This window comes from Talpa europaea (genome assembly GCF_964194135.1).
Source record: "Talpa europaea genome assembly, chromosome: 16".
Taxonomy (NCBI): domain Eukaryota; kingdom Metazoa; phylum Chordata; class Mammalia; order Eulipotyphla; family Talpidae; genus Talpa; species Talpa europaea.
Genome location: NC_140084.1, coordinates 13656495 through 13683350, shown reverse-complemented (window position 1 = coordinate 13683350; position 26856 = coordinate 13656495). Strand labels below are relative to the sequence as shown.

The 26856-nt window shown below is 39.1% G+C and overlaps 1 protein-coding gene across 6 annotated transcripts in view; it reads right to left on the bottom strand.

The window, feature by feature from the left end:
• Positions 1-26856, bottom strand: part of CNTNAP4 (contactin associated protein family member 4) — a gene marked incomplete at both ends in the record, with an annotated part of 238429 nt that overhangs the window by 81096 nt on the left and 130477 nt on the right. For 3 of the 6 annotated variants that reach the window (XM_084257953.1, XM_084257957.1, XM_084257954.1), the window contains 5 exons: positions 3883-4032; positions 11167-11428; positions 13979-14122; positions 15005-15189; positions 15680-15883. In XM_084257953.1, coding sequence (XP_084114079.1) covers positions 3883-4032; positions 11167-11428; positions 13979-14122; positions 15005-15189; positions 15680-15883 — 945 coding nt within the window. Of the gene's footprint in view, positions 1-3882; positions 4033-11157; positions 11429-13978; positions 14123-15004; positions 15190-15679; positions 15884-26856 lie in introns of all 6 variants that reach the window. The other 3 variants (XM_084257952.1, XM_084257956.1, XM_084257955.1) reach the window with 3 other exon arrangements.

Genomic DNA, 26856 nt, shown 5'->3' with positions numbered 1-26856 from the left:
AGCAACTTCTTAATTCCTTACAATCCATGCTAGTTTTCCATTGGGAATTACCATTATAATTAAATATTTTGACTGCGGGTATTTGCCCTTAATGCTTTGTTTTCCTAACAAAATACATTTACATGGCAAGTGAAGGCCAATATTTATATTTAAAACTGTTACTGGACACAATGGAAATATTTCATTTAGCATAATGGAATCTTTGAAGTTTCAAATTTAATATATGAAGATAATGGGGTCAAACACTTTTGAGTGTCAATTTTTTGCACTTGGTACTAAATGCATTTTCAGTGGTTGATATTCTTCGGAGGCACAGGACGTGGTTACTATAATCTCGATGTGTTTTCTAGATGACTTATTAACCAATTAAGAATGTGAAAACACAAACGGAGAGGATAATAGTTCAATATTATTTGGGGGGAACTACAACATGTCAGGGATCTAAACAGCTCTGCTAATCTCCTTTTCTCCAGGTGGTGTTTCCTGACACATTTCAAACTATTTCAGAATAAAACAAATTGTGCAATATGCCTGTAGGGAAGAAAACTAAGTAAACTCATAGTCACAAGACAAGGTCATGGAACTTTACAGAAAGTGCTTCATATTCTAACTACCTTGTTTAATAAGCAAGAGATCCTGAGAACAAAGAAAGGTTCAGCCCAGGTTAGTCTCATTAGTCTAAGATAACAGGCATCCACGAGTTAATATAATGCCACAGCAGAGAGAAGTTCTGCACTGAACTCGTTTAAGATGAAAGTTCTAAACTCTGAAGATTTCTGGGGAATACCTAATGCTGAATTAATGGATGGATCCATTACTAGAGGCAGTCAGCATGTTAAGCACCTCTGAGGATGACAGATAAATTATCACTCTGTGTCACTGTACCAGAAGTGAGATGTCGGGTTTTGGCTTCGTGGTGATGCAGCCAGTTCGCTGGACAGATAGTGTTTGATTTACACAAGCGGGGATGTGAGAACTCTACATGAAATTTGGTATCTCCAGCTTTGCGGTGCTGTGTGTTATTCAAGAGCAAAAAGGTTGCAGAGAGGAGTATGCGGAAATTAGACAACCATCCATCCTCATCCTAGAGAACCCATATTTAAAATGTGTAATTTGTAAAAGCTAAAAACTGATCACAAAGCACCTTCCGGCAGTCTGGGTTTGTGAAAAGCATTCATCTGAAATAAGGGAAAATGATGAATGGATAGGGGATGTGGCATGCGCTGATGCTGCGATTCAGGAGCCCTATCTCTCCAGAAGTGATGCCACTCTCCAGACTTGTACAGAATGCAGGTACAACTGGGTTGTGGGGACATACTGCTCCTTTGCAGGGGTCATTACAGCCTGGGGAGGCTGGACATCTGAGGAGAAAATCAACAGGGGCGTGCAGCAGGCTTCCTAGAGCAGCAAAGAACTGATGGGAAGTGGAAAGTGTTCCACAGAGAGGAGATTCATTTATCTGAAGACAGACTGGGTGAAGAATGAACTACTTAAGCCATCTTCCACCTAGTTCAAACACATCTGAGTCTTAGAGAGGACTCACCCACACAGGACACAAGGTAGGGTGAACCACTGTCAGAGTTCTCCTTGGGGAGGGGAATGGTCCAAGATTCAAGACTTTCAAGGTTAAAACTGGGAGGAGCTGGTCACCCCACTGCCTATACCACTCAAAGGATCAGGACCCCTGTGCCAACCCTACACCCCAAAGAACCCTATTCTACTCCTCCTCCTGCCACACTTTTGTCCACAGCCCCAGAGGGCCTCACAGGAGCAGGTGGTGTGAGTAGTTGGAAGCTTCTCCCCTTCAGTCTACCTCCAGTTTCTGAAATTCCCTACTCCAAAGTCCTACGCAGTCTTCCAAAAGGAGGGACCTCCTCTAGCAGGTTCTGGAGACAGCAGGTTGGGGGGAAGAGGGAGAAATGGGACCTCAGAGGACCTCCTGCTTTCTTTTGGACCCTTACTCCAAGCACTGAAACATAAGAAAAGAGCTAATGATTGGAGATTTCTTGCCAAGATCAAACAGATTCAGGTCCTGAAGGACACCAACTGAGACCGAATAAAGTGAGGTACCTAAATAAGCTTAACATTGGTCACTCCTTTTTTAAGTGCTTAAGTTGGAATTTTACTATGATGTTTCCTATTGTTTAGGGATTTAGCTACACCGTAATAGATGTCAAGTCATAAAGAACACAAGCAATGAGTAAAACCCAAATTTAAAAGAGTTCGGGGGAAAAGAACAAAATGACTCCAGAGGGACAAATAATTGTTATTAAATACCCTGTCTCTCTTAAGCCTGGAAATGCACATGTGCATGTGTATTTCTTTTAAAGTGTTCTTTAAAAATGTATCTATGATTCTGAGACATGAACAATAGAGGAAACTGGGTGTGAAGTATATGGGAATTTTATCTGTAATTTTTCAGAAGACCTCAACCTATTCAAAAATTCTAAGTTGACTTAAACATAATGGTGTGTGTCCTATGCATCAGCACAAAATCATGCAAAATTACAGAGAGCACATGTGACATATCTCACTACAAAATATTATAGTATGAATAAAAGCAATGAAAATCTACAAAAATAAGCAGGTATTGTTAAATCTGAATATGAAGGACATAAAATACTTCTCGAATGATTATTCTATTTCCATGACTTACACTTTTACCCAGTCTATTACTTCTATATAGTCTGGTTTTTTGTTTTTTTTTTTTTTGCATCATTTAACAATTTTTTCCCTTCTCTCTTTCAGTGCTGCTAAGTCTTTTCCTTTAAAGTGAACACTCTTGATTAAATAGTTCAATATATCTTACCATTTATTCAAGGAATTTATTCCTATGGATTGCCATTAAATCAGTCCTATATTCCAGAAGGTTTTAGAAACAGCCCAGTTCAGGAATGAATAAATTTCACAAATGGAGGCAATTACATCTTTTAAGAGTGTATAATGCCATCTTTGACAGTAACAGACTAGGTAGGTTTTGGTTTTTTGTTTGTTTGTTTGCTTGCTTGCGGATGGGGCAATTGCATTTAATATTAAATGAGTGATTCTTGGTCTGGATGTTGTCAAATGTAGAAAGGAATCAGTATCTTATTAATGAATAATAAAGATTGAACCTCTTCCACCAAATTCAAAAGCCATTCCACACAGACGCAACAATCACAATTAAAAATAAAAGAAGAAACTCCTCAAATCATAATTGGAAGTTGTATCACTAACAGTTTCACAATGTTGCCTTCCTAATGGTAAATAACATTTTCTTTTTAAGTTTCCATGACTCAAGACTCTTTGATTTCCAAGGTTTCCTTTCACAAGCTTTTATTTCAATCAAGCATCCACTGGATAGATAAGGGCTTCATTCGTATGTGTTCTCTTACAGAGGTGGCCTGGTATTGAAGGGTGATGCCCTAATTTTATCAAATGTATCAGTGCATTATTACTTAGCAAGGAGAAGAGGTTTCTGTGGCTAATTAAGCTAGATTATTTTTCCACTGCCACCTTGCCCTTCGTTGGGCAGTGGAAAAGTAATAAGGATGCTCCAGGGATGCCAGGAGGCATGAGCACTGCAATAAAACTAGCCCATAAATTCAGAAAAAGACATATAGGGGCCATTTAACATTAGGAAAACAAAACAAAGTTTAAAAGGAAGAACTCAAGGGAATGGACTATTTACAATGAATCTTATAGAAATCATAAACATAAATAAATCTACCTTGAACAAATATACCCCTGTCATCTTGATTCACTCAACATTTCCCTGCTCTAAGAAAGTGAGAAATTATTCTGTCCTGTTGACATTGGTGACTCCACAATGCTTCCCCAAGATGGGGGGTAGTAAGCCCAAACACGGTTCAAATGCACATCCGGCCTGACCTCGTCTCTCACCTCCAAAATAGTAGGTGCCACCGGAAGAAAGCTGCTCAGGCCCCAGGGAAGGAGCAGCAAAAGCCGCTTGGCCATCCACCACCACACTCAGGTGGTTCCTTCTGGCAGCTACGGAGACGGAATGCCACTGCCCATCATTTAATCCACCACCTGGGGGGCGCAGAAAACCAGTGATGAGAAGTGTCATTCAATAGTAAACACTGTTAGCGCTTGTTTAGAAACACAACAGATAACCCACACAGCCAAGTTTAGCACCCACATCTGGGAAAAGGATGCAAGATGGAAACTGGCCCCCTTTATGTGGAAAAGGGTATAGCATTACCCCCCCCTTTCTCAGGGCCTCAGTAGAGAGAACAACCATCTCAACTTCAGATAGTCCTGAATTATTAATTTTTAAAATTATTTGGTAAAAACTAATTTCCAGTTTCTGTCATATAAGTTATTTTTTAAGGCGAGGGACTTAAAAAGAACATAGATATATTCTAGAATTTTAAGTTATACCTGATAAAACAATTCATCCACCTTTTAAAAACAGCTTTGTGCAGACATCTTTTATAATATTATAGGAGGATATTTCGCAAAGTATATAAAAATACTTGAAGAGACTAACGAAAAGTGAAAGTTTATGGCTATTTACATTATGTAAAGTTAAAAGAAATAAGTAGTAAGTAAAATCACATCTACACAGTTGATCTTCATAATTTATAGGTTCCACATTATTTGCAAGCCCCAGATCAATACTTGAGGAACTTTGGGAATCATTCTCAAAAATGTGCAGAGCAGAGGATAGTTCAAGCTGACTGACACATATCTGCACCGGACGCCAAACAAAGTGTTGCTTTGTTTTAGGTCTCACATGTAATCTCATTTTTCACATCTTTGGTGATCTTGTAGCTTAAAAGACCTCCCATTCACAGGGATGAAGGCTGCTGGGTGTTTCTTAGTGCCATCACATCACCACACCACATATGTGCTAGAGAACTTCCTTCAGACATGAATTACTGTGCTGCTGGTGATGAGTGCAAGAGTAATGAACCATCTATTAAACAGGGAGTCTTTAAACAGCATCATACATAAAACAAGTTTACATACTGACTGGCTGATAAATATGCCGTGAGCAGTGGCTCACAAGAATCCAAGCCTGCATCTCCCTTAGGAGCCATGGTTGAGTATTTTCTAATTCAGGGCTCACCCCAATTTCAGAGAAGATAACTAGTACAAATAATGAGAACGGACCATGTATATGCCATTCTGATTATAGTTTTAATTCTATCAATACAGGAAAGACTGAAAGGAAATATTCTAATATATAAACAGTAATTTTTGCATGAAGGAAGGCTGGGGTTGTTTTTATTCATTTTTATGATTTTTTGCCTTATTTTCTAAGTGCATATATATATATATACATAGTCAAAAATTGTTAATAATCAAAAATCAAAGTTTTCTTGTCACCTCTAAGAATCAATATCTAATCCCCCTTGAGGCAGTCCCAGCATCAGGAAACCATGACATGGTGCAGCCTTACTCTCCCACAGGAGTTAGGTCTATAAGGACTCTGAGCTCCATCCTTCAGACTGATAGCACCCAAGCCTCTCCACTGTGGATTTACCAGGAGGGTTTACAGCCAGGGAATATTCAACTCTGTATGATTCTGCAGTTCAAATCAGTAAACATAAACGTAATTACTCTATTAAACTGAGAGGTCCTGAGCCTCTTGGCTGGTATTATGTGCAATTTCTTTCCCTGGAGATTATCTACAAGCTTTTAGGTAGAAAATGTGTGGAAGCTCCCTTAGGCGAGGGGGCCCTTCACCCTGGACTTATCTAGTAGAACACAAAATTCCATTCTGGGCATCAAAGCTCATTTTTACATTACATTCATAAAGCAAAAAAAAGATTTCCAAGCATCCAAGTCTGGGCTGGTTTGTGGAAACTAATGAAAAAGACTGGAAATCTGAAAAATGAAGATAGGTTAGATTACTTTTAGACACACTTTCTGAGTAGCCTCGGAAATGGATGGCTGAATAGAATTGCATAATCCCTGACTCCAAGATTGGGCTAAAATAAATCCAGTCCCAGATTTGTCTTCCAGGGCTCCCTATCAGAGAATACATTTAAAGCAAAAACCCTTGCTCCGAGTCTTGCATCACACACACATTTGCTGGTGCCCCTGCCCCACCACATGTCTCCCAAAAGTTCTTCCTCAAAGATGGGATATGCCTGAACACACAACTGGACTTCTGTGCTTTCCATATTCTAGGAATCTGCTTCCCCAACTACTGGTGGGAATGAGTGGTCTTTTCCAACCTACTGTAGACGGGTACTTTTATAAATTTCAGTAAGGATGAATTCCAAAAAAGTTAAATAAAAAAGACAGAGGGCCTCCCTGGTGGTGCAAGGGGTTAAGCACCACATTATGAAGCAATCCGCAGCCTCTGCAGCACAAGTTCAATCCCTGGGCAGCCAGGGAGCAACCCACATGGCGCAGCAGACCTCTCCTGCCTCGCCTGCTGCTCCCCTCAGCAGGGTATTTCAGTCAATCTGCCTGTTCTGTTCCCCGCTCTGTCTCTGGTGAATCCTCTCACCCCCACATCTCTGGCCTGTACCCCAGTTCTTGTATGCATAAGTAAATAAATCTTAAAAAAAATAAAAAAGAAAAAGAAAAAGAATAAATCCACTAACCACATGCTTAGTTGTTGCAGCAATTAACTTGTTGTCCTAACAGTTTCTAAGAGCTTAGTCTTACTAAGTCATACAATGTCATCATGGATTCTATTGTACAGGAACTTAAACATCCATTTGCTGGGTACGCTACATAGACTGACAACTAGTGAGTGATATATTAAATATGAAAATCGTCAGGAAAATTTCAATTTTTATAGTCATCTTGGTTAACAGGTCTTTCACTGAATCAGTGTTAGTCCAGGGGCCACACCTGAGGGAGCACTGCTCCAGGTAAGCACAGGCTTAGGCAGACAGCAGGAGCAAGGCAGAGACTTGAGACAGTTGTCAATAGAAGCCAGTTTAGATTAAGAACAAAAGACCAGCAGCTCACTCTGCCATTTTACACAATTAAATGCCCCCATCTACCCAGCTAGGAGATTATGAAGTTGTGCTGTGTTTGGTGGGAGAAACTTCAGAAAGCTATTCTCGCGTTTCCTTTGTGATAGCCATCATAGGTTTATGATTTGGAGACTTACTACCCGTTAGTAGGATTTATTATTCCAATTAATGAATGAAGGGCCCATTTAGTTCATTTTATTTAACTTTATGTAGTAAAAACGATCCTCTTAAAATCAGATTTTATTTACTTTTTTTTAGGTATACAACTCCTTCCCACTCTAGGTCTGATGAGAAGTGAGCCTCTATCAAAGAAAGGCCACTTCAGTGTAAAAGCAGGGAAGGAGACGAGCAATTGAAAAATTTGTATTTTTCCTTATGCATGATATTAGACAACTACCTTAATTCTAGTACACTGCTCCCAATACCACCCCCTCCTCCTGCTTCTTTCTCTCTCTCTACCTCTCTCCCGCCCTCTCTTCTTCCCTTTCCTCCCCCTCTCTCCCTCTCTTTTGGGCCTAAGCCACATACACACACACAAACACAGCAAGAGGAAAAAGTGATCTAGCTTCTTCCTGCATGGCATCAGGGATCAGTCTCCAACTGCCACAGAAATACTGTAACAGCTTAACCACCATTACCATCTCTTAAGACTGTAACAGGCATCCATAAAGAAGATGAATAAATTAAAAATAAGCCTGCTGTAAAGGGGAGGTTCTTTGCCTAAGTGTGAAAGGCAATCATAAAAACGCCACTGCTCAAGGAGCAGCTGCAGGGTTTTGCTTGTTTCCGAGCATCTGTCGGTGCCCTGAACCAGTGCCAGGAATTCCAATATTCACTAACTAGATACACTAACCAGGATTCAGGATCTGGCCACCCGATAGCTCTTGTCAAGATGAAAATATGGAGGTCATTGGTGCCAATCACTTAGGGGAAAGTGGGAGTATGAGGGACTGAGAGGTTTATAATCTGTAATGCAGGACTACTCCAACTGTGAAAGGGACAGGGGGGGATAAGAAAAGCCTTCTGCTGGGCATGACAAATCAAGAGAGCTATCCCAGAGCCAGGGCCACAGGCATCATGAATGCCACGTATGAAAAATGCAGCGGTATCTCATACACCACCAGCCTGCACCTCCCAGGCCTGCATAGGGCAGCCAGCAGCTTGCATAGGGGCCTGATTTTCAGTCCCAGGCAAAAACAGCAGCAGAAATACTGAAATCTCAAATGTGACCATCAAGAATTCCTTGTAAATAGGGAGCTGAAATTATACCTTTTATTAGGTTCTTGATGCCAACTAAACGGTTCGTGCTTTGATACCTCTAACGACGATAAGGAATAGAAATATTGGTGTAATGAGGGACTTTCTGTTACTGACTGCTAATATATTTTAGGACTTAGACTACTATACTCAATTTCATATTTCAAAAATGACATAGGCTGACATCTTTTCAAATATGTCCAAGTGACAATTTGCAAAACTACACATAACATTAAAATCATAGCCTGACCATTTGAACATTTGTGCAATTCAGTTCTTCCTCAATGTAATTTATTTCCTATTTCACTATAAAAGTTGTAAAAAATTTTGAGCTCTAAAACATGTAAGACTAGTAATTTATATCTTTAGGCGCTATGGAAAATGGAATCATCCTTATATCATGGAAATGTTTAGTATAATTAACACTACGCCATCAGAATTCATGTTGATTCTTTTTTAAGTGGCATTGTAATACATTCTGATAATTGATTTAATTAATGAACATTTTACATATGTGAGAACAAGCTGACCACCTACCCAAATACCATTTAAGCAGTCTAGATGTGGACTTTCAGTGGTGAACAAAACGTGTAGTTGCTGAGGTGTGATGATGTTCCACTCAAAGTTATATACTGATTTCATGTAACGCTGCCTCAATATAAAATTTAAAAAGTAGTCTTCTTCAAATGCAAAGTGTATTTGCTTCAGTGAAACTAGAAACATTAATGTTTAAAAGAAACTAGAAAAAACGAGGGTGGGGTAGCTGTAGCAACGACCTGTTGTGTCCCGAAAGGGAGAGAACTTTCCTGTACTGGCATCCATATTTACTCCAGGCTCCTTATTATTAGCTAATGGCAACAATCACACTAAGTCTTATTGTAACAGGGTGGTCCCCAGGAAAGGGGGAGGTTCCCTGCCCCACCCAAGGGAGAGTGGAGCTGAGCAGGAAGAGGAGAAGCTGCAGAAGAGACTGAGGAAGGAAGCAGGATGGAGCCAGGAGACCTGGAGGAGGCGCATGGAGCCTAGAGACATGTGAAGAAACTGTGCTTGTCTTTTGGTCGTGGACGGGGTGACACAGATGTGGGTGAGACCCATGGGGAGGTGACAATGGCAGCTTTTATCTTGATGTTGATTTTGCTCTTTTCCTTCCGGGCTTGTCTGGTTGTTTCTGACCCTTTTCTGTGGGTCCCCAGTGAAAGATGCTTTAGACTTGTCGCAGGCTTTGGGGCCTTGCTATGGGCCATTCCCATATGGATGGACTTTTACCCACGAGGGGACGGGTAACTTTGGGTGCTTCATTTAAAAACTAGACTCTTTGCCTTACCTGTATTGTTTCCTAGTTTTATTAAAGTTTCTTCCCATTAAAGTTCATATGTTTTGTGTTGATGCGGCGAATGGCAGAACCCATTTAGAATAGGCAGGTTTGCGGGGTTTGGGCTGCCCCTCTCCCTGTCCTATAACATTATGATGTCATAATGGATCCTACTGTATGGTAACTTAAACATCAATTTAGAGATTTTTCAATCATTCTGGGTATTCTATGTACACTTGTGCCCGATGATTTATTATAAATCTGTTTCGAAATGAATGAGCTTGGTGGGGCTCAGGACAGGAACACTATACTGAAGCAGTTTCCTTACGAGGCTGAAAATTGGGCTATGAATATAACCACATCTGAAGCTGTCAGATGTATCACAAAACACTACACATTAATGGTAAGCTCACAATTTTAGGCCCTCATTTTAGGAAGTCTATTTATTATTAATATGACGTTGATTAATTTATTTCCTTGCATCAGGTCTGCAAATGTGCAACATTTTTAAACATCATATTTTATTTTTTATTTAAATTTTATTTTTATATTCCCCATACAATTACATCATATTTTAAAAAGTGTATAGTACCTTTTAAAAAATTATAATTAATATTGAGCTTTCAGGTCCCACATGAAGCCGCAGTGGTATATGAACAATAAGAAGGCTCTATAATGACTAGGTGTTTGAGAATCCATTTGCACACTTGTTTTTTCTTATATTTAGTTCCTGGCTATATTGAATTTTCTTCCTTTCCCAGTCATAGTCTATTAATTTTGGTCACAGTGAATATAGAGGAGTAGTCCAATGGCACCTTTAAGTTGTTTTGAAACATCATTTATTAAATTGATGTAGCGATTTGTACAATGTGACCTCTGGTTACTTGGCTTGGGTGTTATTCCATATATAAGAGAATGTGATGGAGATCCGTTGTCAAGAACTATATAATTTTAATGAAGAGACAAAAATATCCCTCACCCAAAGCACTGACCTAAATTAGACATTAATTTTCCAGACACTCATACAGTCTCCTTAATTATATTACTTCAAATCATGAAAATGATACCGTATTGCCTGGGAGAAGAGAGAACTGTTTGGGATCCAAATGGGGAACTTCACAAATCTTACCATTCTCCCAAAATAGATCCAACTCTTGTACAGAATCACCAGCAAGGGAAGTCAGTGTGACTGAATATTTAGGTTTTCTGGCCATATAAATATGGCAATATAGATTCCACCCTTCAAAGAGCCCGTAAGAACAGCAGCTATATTACAAAGTCCAGTTCTCCACTGAAGATGCCCAGTATACTTTTGGGTCCATTTCTAAGTTTTTCACATTCTTCCCAAAACAGATTTCCTCACAATATGCTGATTTATCTGCAGGGGGTGAAAGGGTCATGGAAGGAAATTTCTATTTGCTTCGAAACTATCATTTTGGTTAGTAAGAGCTGCTGGTGTTGGAGCCACATTTCAAATGAAATTAGAATCAAGTTCCTCTCAGACAATTACTGATAAGCTCATTAATTGCAGGTCTTCATTTATTAAACAAATATTAATTTTTTGGTTATGCACAGACATTTAAGGAGAAGGGACAGAGAGATAATGAAATCTTTCAAATACATATGCTCTGCCTGCAGGGACACACTTATTACCTGCTGTGATGTTACTGGATAATTTTCCTGGTTGGTAGAGATGCAGCTTGAGTTTCCCATCACTAAGAAAGAGGAGGAGACCCCCTGAAGCCAGCTGAAGTTCACTGAATAGCAGAAGTCCTGCCTTATTCCAGGTTCGAAACTGGAAAGTGGCAGAAATCTCGTCGTCCCCAGAGGTACCAGGCAGTGCTAAGTAACTCCTGGGGCTGAGAAAAGTCACAGGCACAGACTGTGGTTGTGAACAAGAGAATGACATATTGCCCTGAGAATAAAGCCAGAGAAAAAGTTACAAGGATGACCCATCACATCAGTAACAGACTTTGAAATATTCACCAGAGCTGGTTATCAATCTCTAATTATTCTGGATTGAAAACAGAAACTGCTATGAACATGAAAACCCAAATCCTGGCCATGATCTTAAAAGTCTCTTCAAATCCAGTGATAATACAGTGAATCAAATCTTTGCTTAGCTTTCTAGGTGAAATTCTTTTCTCCCCATCTCTCAAATTGTACAAAGCATCTTACTCAATATAATTGAATAAAAATTGATTTAAACCAACTCTTTTTCTATAACTCCCTCACATAACTAATACTAATGAGCTACTAGTTTTCCTCCCATATTTTTCTATATGTTTCTCTGTTCCCAATGCCATTTACTGCATCATGACTTTAATCACTTAAAAATTTCTTATGGAAACCCCTTTGTGGGACACGGCATAAGTCTAATTACTGTCTTTTATTGGTTGCAATAATCATCGACTATGTGAATTTTCCCCTTTTTACTCAGCTGTCTCTCTGTTAATGTGCAGGCCCTCTGCTTTCAGGTTTTGTGGCTACTGACAATGTAGCTTTGGTTCTGCAGAGGAGGGTTTTAAACACAGGCTACAGTATCTCTGTGTTTTAATAAATATTTCCATGGAAAAGTCAATGAAGTCAACTTTATTACACAGTGTACACCTTGGGATTAAACCATTTTAGTCTTGGTTAGACAAAGACATTTGGTTATATTGCAATTCTGTTAAAAGTGAAGGAGTTTGGGCCTCCCCGGTGGCGCAGCGGTTGAGCGCTGGGTTGCGAAGCTGCCCGCGGCCTCTGCGGCGCCGGTTCGATCCCCGGCTGCTCCCCGGCCACGGGAGGAGGGTCCCACATGGCGCGCAGACCTCTCCTGTCGCCCGCTGCTCCCCTCAGCAGTGTACTTCGGTCCTTCTGCCTGCTCTGCTCCCCGCTCTGGCTCTGGTGAATTCTCTCACCCTCCCGCGCTTCTGACTGTACCCAGTGCATGTATAAATAAACAAACAAACAAACAAATAAATAAATAAAACATGCCTCTATAAAAAAAAAAAAAGAATTAAAAAAAAAAAGTGAAGGAGTTTGCACTGTAGACAAATATCTCATCCCAGTGAATGAAATAACAAAAGCTGAAGATTAAACTACACTAACTCATAATGTAAATGCAATTATAAGATTACCAAGCCTCATAAAAATGGAAACATTCTGCCAGCTGCAGTTCGGTCTTGTGCTTATTTGGACCGCTGCCTGCCGCCCTGGAAGGACACATCTTGTAGTGAAGAGTGGGTGTCAGTTTATGTGCAGTGTCTGGAAACTTGTTTTGCCAACACACATATCTGTCTATTATAATATTTATATTTTTCTCTTGATATTTCCCCTTTCATCAAAAAAAAAAAAACTGAAGATCTTGCTGGATGGTATAATCATATAAATACTAACAACTTATACTGAGATTCAGGAGTAAAATACTGTGTAAATGATAAACTCATGTAGTGCTTTGAGATTTACAGATGCCACATGAACTTCAACTTATGTATTTTTCCTTTTGAACAATTAAAGAGATGGATTCTAAGTGATATTTGGGTCCTGTTTTTCAATCACCAAATTAAGCTGAAAACCCTGATTCCAGGATCCCCTTTCTTATCTGATGGTGGTTAAAAGTTAGCCAGAAAGGAAACATGTGTGATATTTGAGTGTTTGAATCAGAAATGGAACGTGGGCCTTTTTCCTCCAAAGTGGTGTCCATGTGTATGTGTCAATGTGCACGTGTGTGTGTGTGTGTGTGTCTCCCCATGCATCTCCATGTCTGTGTGCTCACAGAGAAGGATGGTCACAGAGCTGCTGCTCTGCTCCAGCCTCCATGGCTCTCCTTTAATGAGCTCCATCTTCCTGACCACTAGCATTCACTTCCCAGTTCCTCTCATCATTAAGATCCAAGTCCCAAAACAGATTCCTTATACATAAAATCCAGCGTGGTGCTGCTTCCCTGCCTGAACCCTGGCCTGGACATTTCCCCAGAATGAGAAGAGAATGTAGCGTGACCAACACTGCTATGGGGACAGGGTGGCAGATGTAATGTGCCAACAGCCTATTAGTTTCTTCTATTCATTATGAATGACCATGGCAAAATACAAGTTTTTCTAGTGCCTCGCTAATACTCATGGATATTATCTGATTCCTGAAACACAGTATGCTTATTTAGAGAGTTTGTCAGAGAATATCTTGTTAAGGAAATTACAGCGCAAAAGAAATTTGTCTCCTGGGAGTAATAATAGCACAGCAAAATTAAATTATCAGCTGTAAAAAGAAAAACCACCTGTTGGTGTTCATATAAAAATAATCACGCCCTGTGAATTATAATTCCTTTAGATAGAATTAATCCCTTATATGTATATTGCCAAACAGAACATTTTTAAAAGAATAAGAGTAAACCCTAAAACGTCGTATCAAATGGAATCCAAAAGGGAGCAACTTTATGGAGGGGAAAAGTTGTAATTTTACTCGAGATGTGAAGGTCTCTTACCATCATGATGACCTGTGGTTTTTGCCGCTTGGCCAAGTCAATAATGTCCACTCCATTATAATAGAGGTTTTCTAAACATCCATGAAAATGTTTATGGGGGAATGACACTGATTTTCCAGGTGCTGGAATCCCTCCAAAGCTGATCTTAGAAAGAAAAATGGCATCAATAATATTGTTTAGTGATTTTCTGATCTGCTTAATTATGATCAGTTACTATAGCTGCAATCATCATGGAGAAGTCTGTTTTTCATTATCCTGCACTTCCATATTTTAATTCCAAATAGAGATTAAAAAATAATAAAAGATGCAAATTTTTAAAAAATCACATGGTGAACAGAGTTAGACTTGTAGTGGGGAATGTGATGTGGTAGACACAGATGTTGATTTGCAATGATGCACATTTGAAGTCTATATAATAGGATAAACCCATATTAGCTCAATACAAAACCTTTAAAAATTACATGCATTTGATTTTTACTTTCACTAGAGCTTGATCATTCTAATTATTAATCATCCTTGGATTTGATATATATTGGTTGGGGGTTATAAATACATCTTTATATGCGTGGTAAACCTCTGTTTAATAATAAAACCAATTATAATGACATTTTATTTTGCATACATTTCTGGTACACATTGCTATGTGCACTTGAATCAAGTGGTAATGAATTAATCTTCGTTGCCACATACTCTCCATAAATCTTGGCTCAGGGGTGCCCTATGGCACAAAAAATCATCCAGAGCATTCTAAATTTACTTGTGGTAATGAGTTCTCCTCGTGGAGATTTCCTGTATGTGACACCCTGTAACTACACAGCTCAGATACAGAAGATGCTCGCTCTCTCCCTAATAATAAATTCACATATTGCAAGAATGATGGAGCATCGCCCTATGCCCACATCTGCTACTGTGAGTTAGTTCACTCTGGGAAACACTGAAAGGATTTTTTACGGTGTATTTTGTTTTGTGTGGCTCCACCACAGACACATCATAAAATCCGTATGCATTGAAAAATAACCATCACACCTCATGGTCCAGATCCAGGTAGCTGAGTTCTCCCTGGGCATGGAAGCGGTGCCGGAGCTCATCCACTGTGAAGTTGACTTGCTGGCCCAGGCGCTGGATAAGTACCGAGTGCCAGTGCTGGTCATCTAGCAAGCTGCCCAGGGTGAGGTTGATCAAGGTGTGCGTGGCGGGCAGTTTTGTCTCGCCTGAGAAGTGGGGAAAAAAATAATAACAGCATCAGTCTGAAAGATTCTCTTTCGTGGACCAGTATCACTCATAATAATTGCAATCTCCTTGCATGCATTCCCTCTACACCACCAGCGTGGTGGATTCACCTGAAGTTTGAATATAATATCCTCTCAACCTTGTTGTAATTTCTCCCACTGTTAATTCTCTTTATCAGTATTATCCATCACATGCTCATTTTCAATGTAAATTTTATCTTTGCTACAACCTCGGTTTTACTACCTGCATATTTTTCAATGACCCATCCCTCTCTTCATGATGTTTGAAAATAGCTATGTGATTCTATCTGCCCTGTGCAGAAAACATCAGTGAGTCTTAAACAAATTGCAAAATATGAACTGTTTTTACATGAAAGTGTGATATTTTATATGTTAATAGAAATGCCTCTGGATTTGGAAATAAGGCCCTTTCGATGTTATAAGAGAAACTGTAAAGACATCATAGTTTTACCTGAATTAATAAGTAAAAAGAGTTTTCCCCTTCTTAGTTCCAGGGTGATGTGACCTCCTTTTCGTCCTTCCCGATGAAGGAGGATCCCCTCACTCTGCATGGTTTTAAATTTCAAAGAAATAATATCCTTTACTGGGCTCAGGGATTTTTGATCAAATCTGTAGAGAAGGGAACTTTTTCCATCGAGATCAACCACCTCTGATCCTAGAGATGAAGATATTAAAAGTCATTCTAAGGATAAATATATTTTTCATAAAGGTGTTTTAAATGTAGACAGGGCATGGCTTAAACAGAGAGAGCACACTATACACACACACATACATGTATAATTCAGCTCTGAGTTGCTTCCATCATCATAAGAGAAAAGAGAGCCACCAAATGTCTGCTTCCCTCTTCATACCTGGGATGGATTCCAGTTCAGCCTTTACTCACCTATTTACAAAATTCATGATTCAGAAATACATATTTAAATGTATTCCTCTTTTTCACGTATTATTAAAGACTGCTTCCCCTCATTCCATGAAAAAAGCAAATCAGAAAAAAGGTTACAATCACTATCCATAAAACCACTTTGCATATTTCATGACCCATACTTTTAACGGTATTCTCAAAAGGCTGAAGCTGAATGGTTTTCTAGCTCCTAGGAAGGTGGTTTTGAGGCCTCAAAATTCTTTCACATGCACTGTGTGTAGAGATCCACATATAAACATATGCACCTCAGAGACTCATCAAAGTCACTTCAAATGAGTATTAAGATGAACTTTGTGCTTTGTTTTATTTATTATTTTTTTGTGACTAAGTGCTGGTATTTAAGAGCAGAGCCACTTCCTGTCTTCTCCAGGGCGCTGTTCGAGAGACACTCACTTAATGACACTGTGTGGCTGTGCTGCTGCATTTGTGTCATGACTATGACACTGACATGTTTTTTCAGCTTTCTGACAGTGTCTTATCTACTCATTGTCAAGATCACTTTAATTCAGTTCATCTGAAAAAAGATGTCATGTTACACCAATAACGTAACGGTGCATCTGTCAAGATCAGTTGCACCCCGAACAGCAGACACAACAAAAGAACTGATACCACTCCAAAAGCCCACCAGTGTTTTCCACATCTGACAAGTACAAGATCTTTTATTTTTAAAAAAAAGGCCATTGCCCTTCAGAGTATATTTATGTAGTAAGCGAAATGAAGAGGCTAGGTAAGCCCCCCGCCCCAAAATATGCAGCTGCTTTGCGACTGGTTAGCCAACTTCTCCCAGTTAACAACATGACATTAGGATTTACTCATCTTCTTCCATTTGACAAAATTGTTACAGCTACTTGTATGCCCAATATGCTTTTCATTCAGATTATCCATCATTTTTAACGTGAACCATTCATATGCATCAACCTCTCCTCCCAATTTTTTTCAACTACTCGATACAGCTATCTTTTGAAAATTCAAAGGTTTGGTTTTCTCCCCCCACATCTTGTTAATGTGCTTATAAAGAATTCATCCTTCCAAGTGCACATGAATAAACATTGCATTCTGTAGAAAGAATAATGTTAACCGAACAATTATTCCTTGTTATATAGCTGAATGGATGTGCATGGTAAAAACATAACTCTGTGTCAAATACAAATAATGTGTTCTATGATTATTAGATTACTATAAATTAAGACAAGTTCCAATAAGACAGACTTTAACTGCTGACACATTTGGAGCAATGCAGTTATCTCTGAGTTAATGTATCGCTTAAAGGCAACCATCATAATAATGATTTTATTTTAGATAAAGTCTATTTTTGGAATTAGCTACCAAGAGGACTTTTTTCCAGTAAAGGTTTAGTCTGTGTTACTTTAGCCTACTATTTCTTTTTTCTTCTTCTTCTTCTTCTTCTTCACTATTGTTAGCATGACATTTAAATGGTCATATTAGCCTTTGATAGCATCTAAAGCTTTTGTGTCTGGAATATTTCCACTGGTAAAATGGAGTAGTGAAAAACAGCAGACAACTGATATACCTCAAGCAATGGCTCACTGCTTCATTTCTTAAAGTGAAGCCACTTGCCATTTTCTCTCTTATGTTATCTTCTTAATTCTCAGGTATACCACTACATAATTTGTCACATTCACTTGGTAAATATTTAGCTAAAGAAATATTTATGTTTGAAGCTAAATAAATATTTATTTAGGATGCTGGATACTAAGAGATGAAGGATGATGGATACAAATGCGGCCCCACCCTCATGGAGTTCACTTTCAATGAAGATGAATGTGTTAGCAAGAATTAGCAAATGAATAATTACCTTCAGGAAACCATTACAAACTGTCACAGGCATTCTGCTCACTCAAGGTTAACACCAGACCCCAGCACTTGAGTTAAGGTAATTGGGAAAACTCAGTTTTCAGGCCTACAAATTTGCAGTTAAAGCAGATGGCAATCAGTAGTCTTCCTACTCTCAGGTCCTTGAGACCATACTTGTTCCCATAAACTAGAATTACTCTCAGAACTCTTAATTCCAAGGGGCCCAGGCTCTGTCCCAACACATTCTCTCTTCCCTTGCATGAAGGAGCGCTCCAAAGGTTGTGAGAAACTGTAGTGGTGACCAGTAACTTAGATCTCAGAAGGAGGAAGCAGGAGTGAGGGGGTTTACCTTGAAAAGCAGACCTGAGGGCCTCCCTGATGGCACAAGGGGTTAGGCACAGCACTATGAAGCTGTCCGCAGCCTCTGCAGCATGAGTTTGATCCCCAGCCAGCCAGGGAGCTACCCACATGGCACAGCAGACCTCTCCTGTCATGCCTGCTGCTCCTCTCAGCAGTGTATTTCAGTGAATCCACCTGTTTTGCTCCCCACTCTGTCTCTGGTGAATCCTCTCACCTGCCACACCTCTTGTATGCATACACCTCTTGTATGCATAAATAAATAAATCTTTCTTTTTCTTTTTTTTAAGATTTATTTATCTATGCAAGCACAAGGTACAGTCAGAAGCGTGGGAGGGTGAGAGAATTCACCAGACCCACACTGGGGAACAGAACAGGCAGACAGATGGAGGACACCGCTGAGGGGAGCAGCGGTCTGCACACCATGTGGGACCCTCACCTGGCAGCCAGGGATTGAACCGGCGCTGGAGAGGCTGCGGGCAGCCTCGCAACCCAGCGCTCAACTGCTGCGCCACCAGGGAGACCCAAATAAATAAATCTTTAAAAAAAGAAAAGAAAAGAAAAGCAGACCTGAAAGGGACAAGTGGTGAAGTGGGGGCATCAACAAATTGGCCCCATCACATCACAGTCTTCGTGTGTGTGTGAACAATAACCTTCAGGGGAAATAAGCCTCATATAATTCAGAATTCAGAATAAGCTTCATATAATTCAGAATGTACACAGCATCTATACAGGAAAACTGCAAATTACATATACACAATCTAGCTATAAGAGTTCTCATAAAAAAAATCAGGATGATTTCTAACAGTATTAAGTATGGTAGCTCTCACTGTTATTAAAAGCCTTGTATACAGCACATCTGATCTATTAACAGCAGACAATTTTAAATAATAATCACAAAACACTGTTATGACATAAAGTTAATAATATAAAAATCTGGAGCTACTCTGAAAAAACTAATCTTGTGTGTGAGAGAGCACATTTGAATTCAGTGTCTCCTCAGCAGCTAGCTCTCCAAGGGTGCTGCTGCAGACATAGTTATATAGTCTCTCTTGAAAGTGATCTTACTACTTTTAAGAAAAATTGGAAAAACTAGAAATAAATCAAAGGAATAACTTCACATCCTTCCAATGTCAGAGTGCAGCATTTTCTAACAGACTTTTGCAAAGATTCATTCGCTCACAGGTGAGTTTACAAATGTCTGCTTTACTATTTATTACAGATTAGAGCCAGACTCTCCTAGGCTCCATGTGAATTTGTAAGTTTGCTCCCCACAGAGATGCAGAGGACTTCTGTCTGGTAGAAAAGATATTCCTGAAGGTTATGGTTTTGTCTCCTGGTTGGACATGATGTCACCAAGTGTGCACTTAATCTGCTAATATTAACCCAACATTCTCTGCTGGGTTGTCCCACATAGTCTCTTGACATTTCTTTGAAGTAGTTTTTTACCACCGTTCCTGGTTCCTTCATCAGTGAATTAAATTACATCTATAATACATACTTATTCTATATTTGAATAACACCAGTTTTTTTACATTTTTGAAAACCTTACTTTTAGAACTTAAAAGAACGTGGGTTTCACATCACTGATAGGGTCAACTTAGCAACATTTTATGTTTTAGCCAAAAAGGGTAATATTCAGGGTGAATTAATTTCACAAAGATTTTCAGATTTCTGGACTCTAAAAAAAAGAGTACTGCCAAATGCAAACACAAAAGAAAAAGTTCTGATGGCTCATAATAGTATTTCTTTGTAATGAAACAAACCTAAAAAAGAGACTGATATGAGACCATTAATGAAATTAATCCAATTCAATAACTGTTTAGAAATTAATTAAGTTTCCAAAGTAATATTAAGATTTAAATTGACAACCATATCACATTTATTTCTACCTTTTGTCAGATACTTTTGGGAAAATAATAGGCACACAATTCAACTGTGCAAGTAAGAAGAGCAGAGGTATTAGAAAACTGACTACAGAAAAGACTGTAAATCAGAAGGAAACAAAATAAAGAGCAAAATAGATACAATAAAGTATCTATAGTCCAAAGGTGGAAAAGGAGACACGTTACTGATAGAAAGGGAAAATTACTCTAGCTTAGATTTGTTAACTAGTGTGCTAAATAACTGAGGTTATATTTTTTTATAAATATATTTTATTTTATATAATTCTTACATCCTTTTTCATTTTTACAATGTATGCATTTTCATTTTGGTTATATTCCCCATACAGTTCCGCCCCCTTCTTTTGACCCTAATCCTTCCTTTCCTCCTGTCCGAGCCCCTGTAGTATATCTCTGGTCTATAGTTGCTTGTTGATTTTGATTTTTACTTTATTATAATTAGTCTTTTTCCTGGTCCCTTAATCAGGTTTTCTAAATTCCTGCTATGAGTGAGACCATCCGGTATTTTTCTTTTCTTTCTGGCTTATTTCACTGAGAATGATCCCTTCCAGCTCCATCCATGTTGCTGTGAATGGCATGAGTGATAGTGAAAGCAAAGATAAACAGCTGGGACTATATTTTTAATGACTGGATTACTAGCAATATTAATAATGTGGCCCTACCATATCCTGGTTCACCACGGGAGGGAGGATATGGAACATAATTTCCTAGTAACAAGCTGCAAATTGTTCTGCCGCTGTCACTACCTTACAAGCACCAGTAGTCTCGTTCTACAATAGTTCATCGTCATGGTCATCTGGATGGGCTTAAGTCTTCCCTCCACCCTGGGCCAGTGTAGGAGTTTCTTACTGTTCCTATAACAAATGACCACAAACTGGGCTGCATAAAGTAACACAAATGTATTATGTTACAGTTTTTTAATTCAGAAGTCCTAAAATCAAAGTTGCTTTTCTTGTGAAATATGTATATACAGATCATCCCTTTCCTTGTGTTTTCCAGCTGGTAAGACTGCCTGCATTCCCTGATTTCTGGTTTCTTCCCTCAAGGACAAGACCAGCAAGTATCCTGGCATCTTCAAAATCTCCTTCTCTGATTCTGACTCTCTTTTCAGGACCCTTGTTTGGTTCTGAAAAGCTGATCTGGTTCCTCCTGGATAATCCAGGATAACCTGCCCATCTCAGAGTTAGTCCTTCACTCATTCACATCTGTAAAGTGTCTTTGTTGTGTAATAATTTCAGGTTACAGGGCAGTATTCTGTCATAGCAGGTTTCTTAGCCTCTTGGTCCTGTTTCCTCATCTATAACTGGCAAATAACAATAGCATACTACTTACAGCATGCTATGGAAATTTATATCTGTGTAATTTTTGGAAGAGTTGCTGGCACATAATTAGGACTCCATAAAATAATAACTACTACTAATGCTAAGGCTACTATTTAGTGTTAGAATACAGCAAAAGTAGTTCAAGGAATACATATTTGGGGCATTCATTTTTAAAAAGTGGACTCTCCAGAAAATAATGAATTTCTGAAGTGCTCAAGAAACGCTCAGGTATTGAGGTCACACTGCACCAAAGGGTCTGAGCCATCTGCGGGTTCTGTGGCTTTTTCCCCGTCTGTCAGCTGATGCCTGAGCTGACTCACCACAGCAATTGTCAGTGACCTGAGCCCTCCTCAGTGAATACCTCCATCTCAAATCTTCTCATTTAGATCAGGAAGCCAAGAAAGAAGAGACGCAGCAAGATGGAAGGCCCTACTCTCATATCATTTCTCCCTGTGACCCCAGGAAAGAGGTGTAGTCTGCTTTATTTGCCTGATTCAGAAACACAGTCTCCCCTGGAATGTGGAGTTTCTCAATAGAAAATAGTCACATTTCTCTCCAGGAGCTGTGTCAGAAGTGGTGTTGCTGAAACATGTATCCTGCTCTCCCTCTTGTACTCCTTATTTATGGAGAGCTCACCGTGAGCACAGGGGAAGACAGCAAGGCAGAGAAACAAAGAGCATTTTTTTTCAAGGCACTTCCAATCCAGCACAGAAGACACACATCTCTGAGATGTGAGGATTCATGGGGATACTCAGTCCTTCCTCACTTCTGCATCCGGGCTGAGTCCCAAATGACTGCTAACATGTGCAGGCGCCGGTCCACTGGGCCTCAGAAGCATGTCCACTGAACAGCAGAAGAGCTTTACCTTTCTCAGCAGCCAGCAGCTCCACTCCGCAAATTTTGCCTACAAACATTCTTCATTATAATATCTTCCACTTGACAAAACACTAAAAAATGGATCTACTTTATGATCCAGAGATTCCACTCCTAGGAATCTACCTGGAGGACACAAAAACACTCATTCAAAAGGAAAGCATCCATGTTTTCTGCAGCACTACTTGCAATGGCTAAGGTATGGAAACCTAAATGTCCCAAAATCAATGAGAAGATCAAGATGTGACACACACACACACACACACACACACACACAGGAATACTACTCAGTGATCAAAAAAGATAAACTCTTGCTATTTGCAGCAACAAGGATGGAGCTGGAAGGGATCAGGCTAAGTGAAATAAGTCAGAAGGAAAAAGAAAAATATGGAAAGGTTTCCCTTAAAGGTGGAGCATGGGAAAACCAAAGCGTCACGAAAAAAGGACAAAATTTGCAAGCTGACCACACACCCGAGGCAAATAGCAAGGGATGGAGAGGCAGGGGAATTTGAAGAGGGGCAGGTAGAGCACAAGGGACTATGCCTGAGGGGAGAACAATGATGTAATAAAATAAAAAATAAATTTTAAGACATTCATAGAAAGAAAGAAACCTTCCATTTGACCCAGTATCTTCCACTCACCCCTGTACCCTGGCCCTGCTCCTGAAGTTTTACAGTTTCTCACATTATAAGAGGATACCATTCAATAAGGCAATGTCGTCCCACCCCACAAGTTGATTACTAAGGAAAACGTATAAAAGAGCCTGGTTTCTTAAATTGAGTTCTGTGGTGCAGTTGTTTTAAGATGAGCTGAGGAGAATCTCAGGATCTCTACCAATATCCTACATCCTGAGCTCTGCCTCATGTCCTTCAAATGCCAAACTCTGAGGAAGACCAGTTTTGAGTGATCCAGAAGCAGACCACTGCATGGGATATGTGACAAGAGGAACAACTAGGTTCAGAAACCATTCTCTGAGAATGAAGACTCTAAATTGCATACAGAATTGTACCATGGAAAATGAATGTTTTATTTATTTATGCCACAGGTTATACCTGCTGAATCTTGTGGAGGTAGTTGGGATTTGACTCTGAAAGATGTTCCAGAGAGAAACTGATTGATGAGTTAAGCTATTAATCATCGCAGGACTGATGTGGTCAGTTGACTAAGAAACGTTGAAGAGAAAAACTGGAACAGAAAATGCATGAACTGGAGAACAAATCCTGACAAAAGTGATGTTATTGGAAGATCATGAAAGAATTTTGAAAATGATGCAAGAGTCATTGCCTATAAATGACTTGGGAATCACCCCCAAAATTAAATAGAGGTTGGTTAAGAGGGTTCCCACTGAACAGGAGCTATGGCTCATACTGTTCTTGGCTAAACCTGATGTTAGCTTTAAACACGGATCATCCTGTTTCTTTATTTGAAAATTATTTCCTCTGAATTATGAAACCAACAGAGGTCCAATTTTGATTTCTATGAACATAAATCAAAACGAGTCGCTATTACACTGTTCCATAGTGAAATACGAAAGCCACACCATGATGTACTGGCACTTGAGATCTGCATTGCTGAACTGGGTTTGAAAGAGATGGCCAGGAGAGACCATGCACTTGAGAAATCAACAGGAAATAAGTCGTACTATTTTTGCATAGTAGTGTAAAAGAACAGAGAATGATTTAAGGGACTCTTAAGTATAAAACAACTAAATTTAATTCAGTACAAAGGAAGGAGGCACAGGATGAACTGCTCATCTAGCCACAGGGGAAAGGTGACTGCATGTCTTGGCTTTAAATAGCCTGAGCTAAGGTCAGTCATGACGCAGCAGGAGGTTATGAGAAAAAACCTGATCACTGCCACGTAAATATCAATCTACACTAACCTTTCAAATAGATTTGAAATTTGCCACACTGACTCTATCAAGGACACTTGAGTGTGTCACTGGAGGATATAAGTTGCATTTCTGTTCTTAATGTTTATTTGTAACCTGTATATCTTCTCAGAAGTCGCTTAAATGCTGATTCTCAGTTTCCTTTCTAGAGTTGGTACAGAATAATCCCAACCTCTCCAACCCCACAAAGAATCAGTGGATTTCAAATGGAAGTATCAGAATGCCTTGACATTCATTATTTTATATGATGTTGTCATCATTTCAGTATTAATAACAGCTGGAATTATCTGTGTGCATCTCAGAGTAACCAACTGCTACTGTGCGTGTGCCATACATTTGGGATATCTATATGTTTATTCATTTATTTGTTTATATCATAGCTAATCAGTTGTTTGTCCTAATTCATCCATTGAATAAACAGTGACTGAACAGTGCTTGTTCCAACTCCTGCCACAGGAGCTGGAGGTGCAACCATGAACACATTCTGTCCTCATGGAGTCTCCAATCTGAAGGGAAGACTTCAGAGACTCATCCCAGGAGGACGCATGTATTGGAAAGTTGACTGTGGAGCATCAAGGGTTGTAGGAGAGCTTTGAACAGAAAGAGGTAAGTTAGGTTGTCAATAAGGGACTCTTATACAAGGAGGAGGAGATGCTTCAGTTGAGCAGATGACGACCTAGATCAATGTCTTAGGGTCAAGCAAGAAAGATGGAGGAAGGAAGGAAGATGAGAAAAAGAAGGGAGGTTAGGAGAGTTGGGAAGGTAGGAGAGATTGAGGAGGGATGGATGGTGATGGCAGAAAGTAAGAGGAAGAGATGCTTGGGGAACTGAATGATGTAGTTCCAGTTTTGCTGGGATAGGTTGACTTAGGTTTCATTCTTCGCCCCAGAACATAACAACGGGTCCTCAGATATGGTTTATACTGCCAAGGCAATGCCCTTCTGGCTTTTTGGTTAAAAGCCCAAAATGTTTCACAAGTTCCTCTAAATAGGCAGGACTTGAACTCCAAAGGTGGCAGATGCTGAAATCTTTATGACTTTAATCTCCTTGCTCCTGCCTTCACCCAGGCTCCTCAGTGTCTCATCTTGGGCACATGAATTTCAGAAAACAGCCAAGAATTGAAGAGGAATTTATATGCAGGAGCTGAAGTTCTCCATGTCTATTCTACCTAAATTTCTAGTCACTCTGCAACCTTGAACTCTGATTGCTGTCTTCTCAGCTTAGTAAAATCTGGCTATTTTCTGCTTCAGCATTGCAATGCCCTGCACATTGGAATGTGTTCTTTGGAAAAGTCAATTAAAATGTGGATCTCTAGTATTTTACTTTCCTTCTCTCAAGAACCAAAAATTTCTATCTTTTTTGAGTGGAACTTCAGAATCCTGAAGAAGTTTAAAAATATGTATCTACATATAAACTTAATATATATTACTATGTTACTCATATACAACATATATATTTTATTATATGTAAAACAAATATATAATTCAGCAATTATAATTGATATGGGAAGCAAAATAGTTCAATAAAAGTTATTCTGCTATGATTAGTACCAAAAAGCAAACTGACTCTATGTGGTCCCTCATAATAATTGACTTGATCCATTAACTGGTTTAGTACTGCAAAATAGGCACACATTAATTTGATTTATTCCTGCTTTATTTAATTATCTGGAATATAAGTTTAAGGGAAATTCCTTCTCATCTTCTACATGGTTACCTGGAGATACAGACTACATGAGAAAAGTAGGATCACTGCTTGAGGTTTTCCCTTCACTTACTAAATTTCAAAACAATGAGTTGGCTTCTCAAAACCACATATCTATCTCTTGACCAATGAGGTCTTTTTAAAGTATCATCATGAGCCCATTTACATAAGTATATTAAACATGCTTCAAAACTGTAGTTACTATGCTCGTTGATACCACGAGATTTTCCTTTATGACAGTGAGAGCCTCCTCATTTGGCTACAATTTCTCACATAATCCTGCTGGGTTTTCATCCTTATTTAGGGTATTATAATAACTAACTCCTTATTTTAATTTTAATATGATTTCACCTATCATCAAATTAAAATCATTTTATAATTTATATATATATTTACACCATTGTTCATTTTTATACAACGCTTACTTTTTCCTCTCAGGTGTAGTCCCCATAAAATTTCCACCACCAATTCACCTTTGCACCATCACCATAGTCCCTTGTGCTTTTCCCTCCCCTGTTTGGACCCCTATCCCTCCTCCTCTCTTGCAGAATGTCTCTGATTTATAGTTGCCTGTTAACTTTGTTTTTGTATTTTTTTTCTGATCCCTTATTTGGTTCCCCTATATTCCTCCCATAAATGAAACCATCTGATATTTTTCTTTTTCCTTCTGGCTGATTTCACTGAGCATAATCCTTTCTAGCTCCATCCATACTGCTGCGAATGTCATGTAGCAAATTAAAGTCTTAAGACTAAAATAAACTAAGATAAAATCTCAAGACTATAAAGTTGGCAAAGAATAAACATTTATCTTCTTTGATTTTAGGCTAACCAGAATCCATC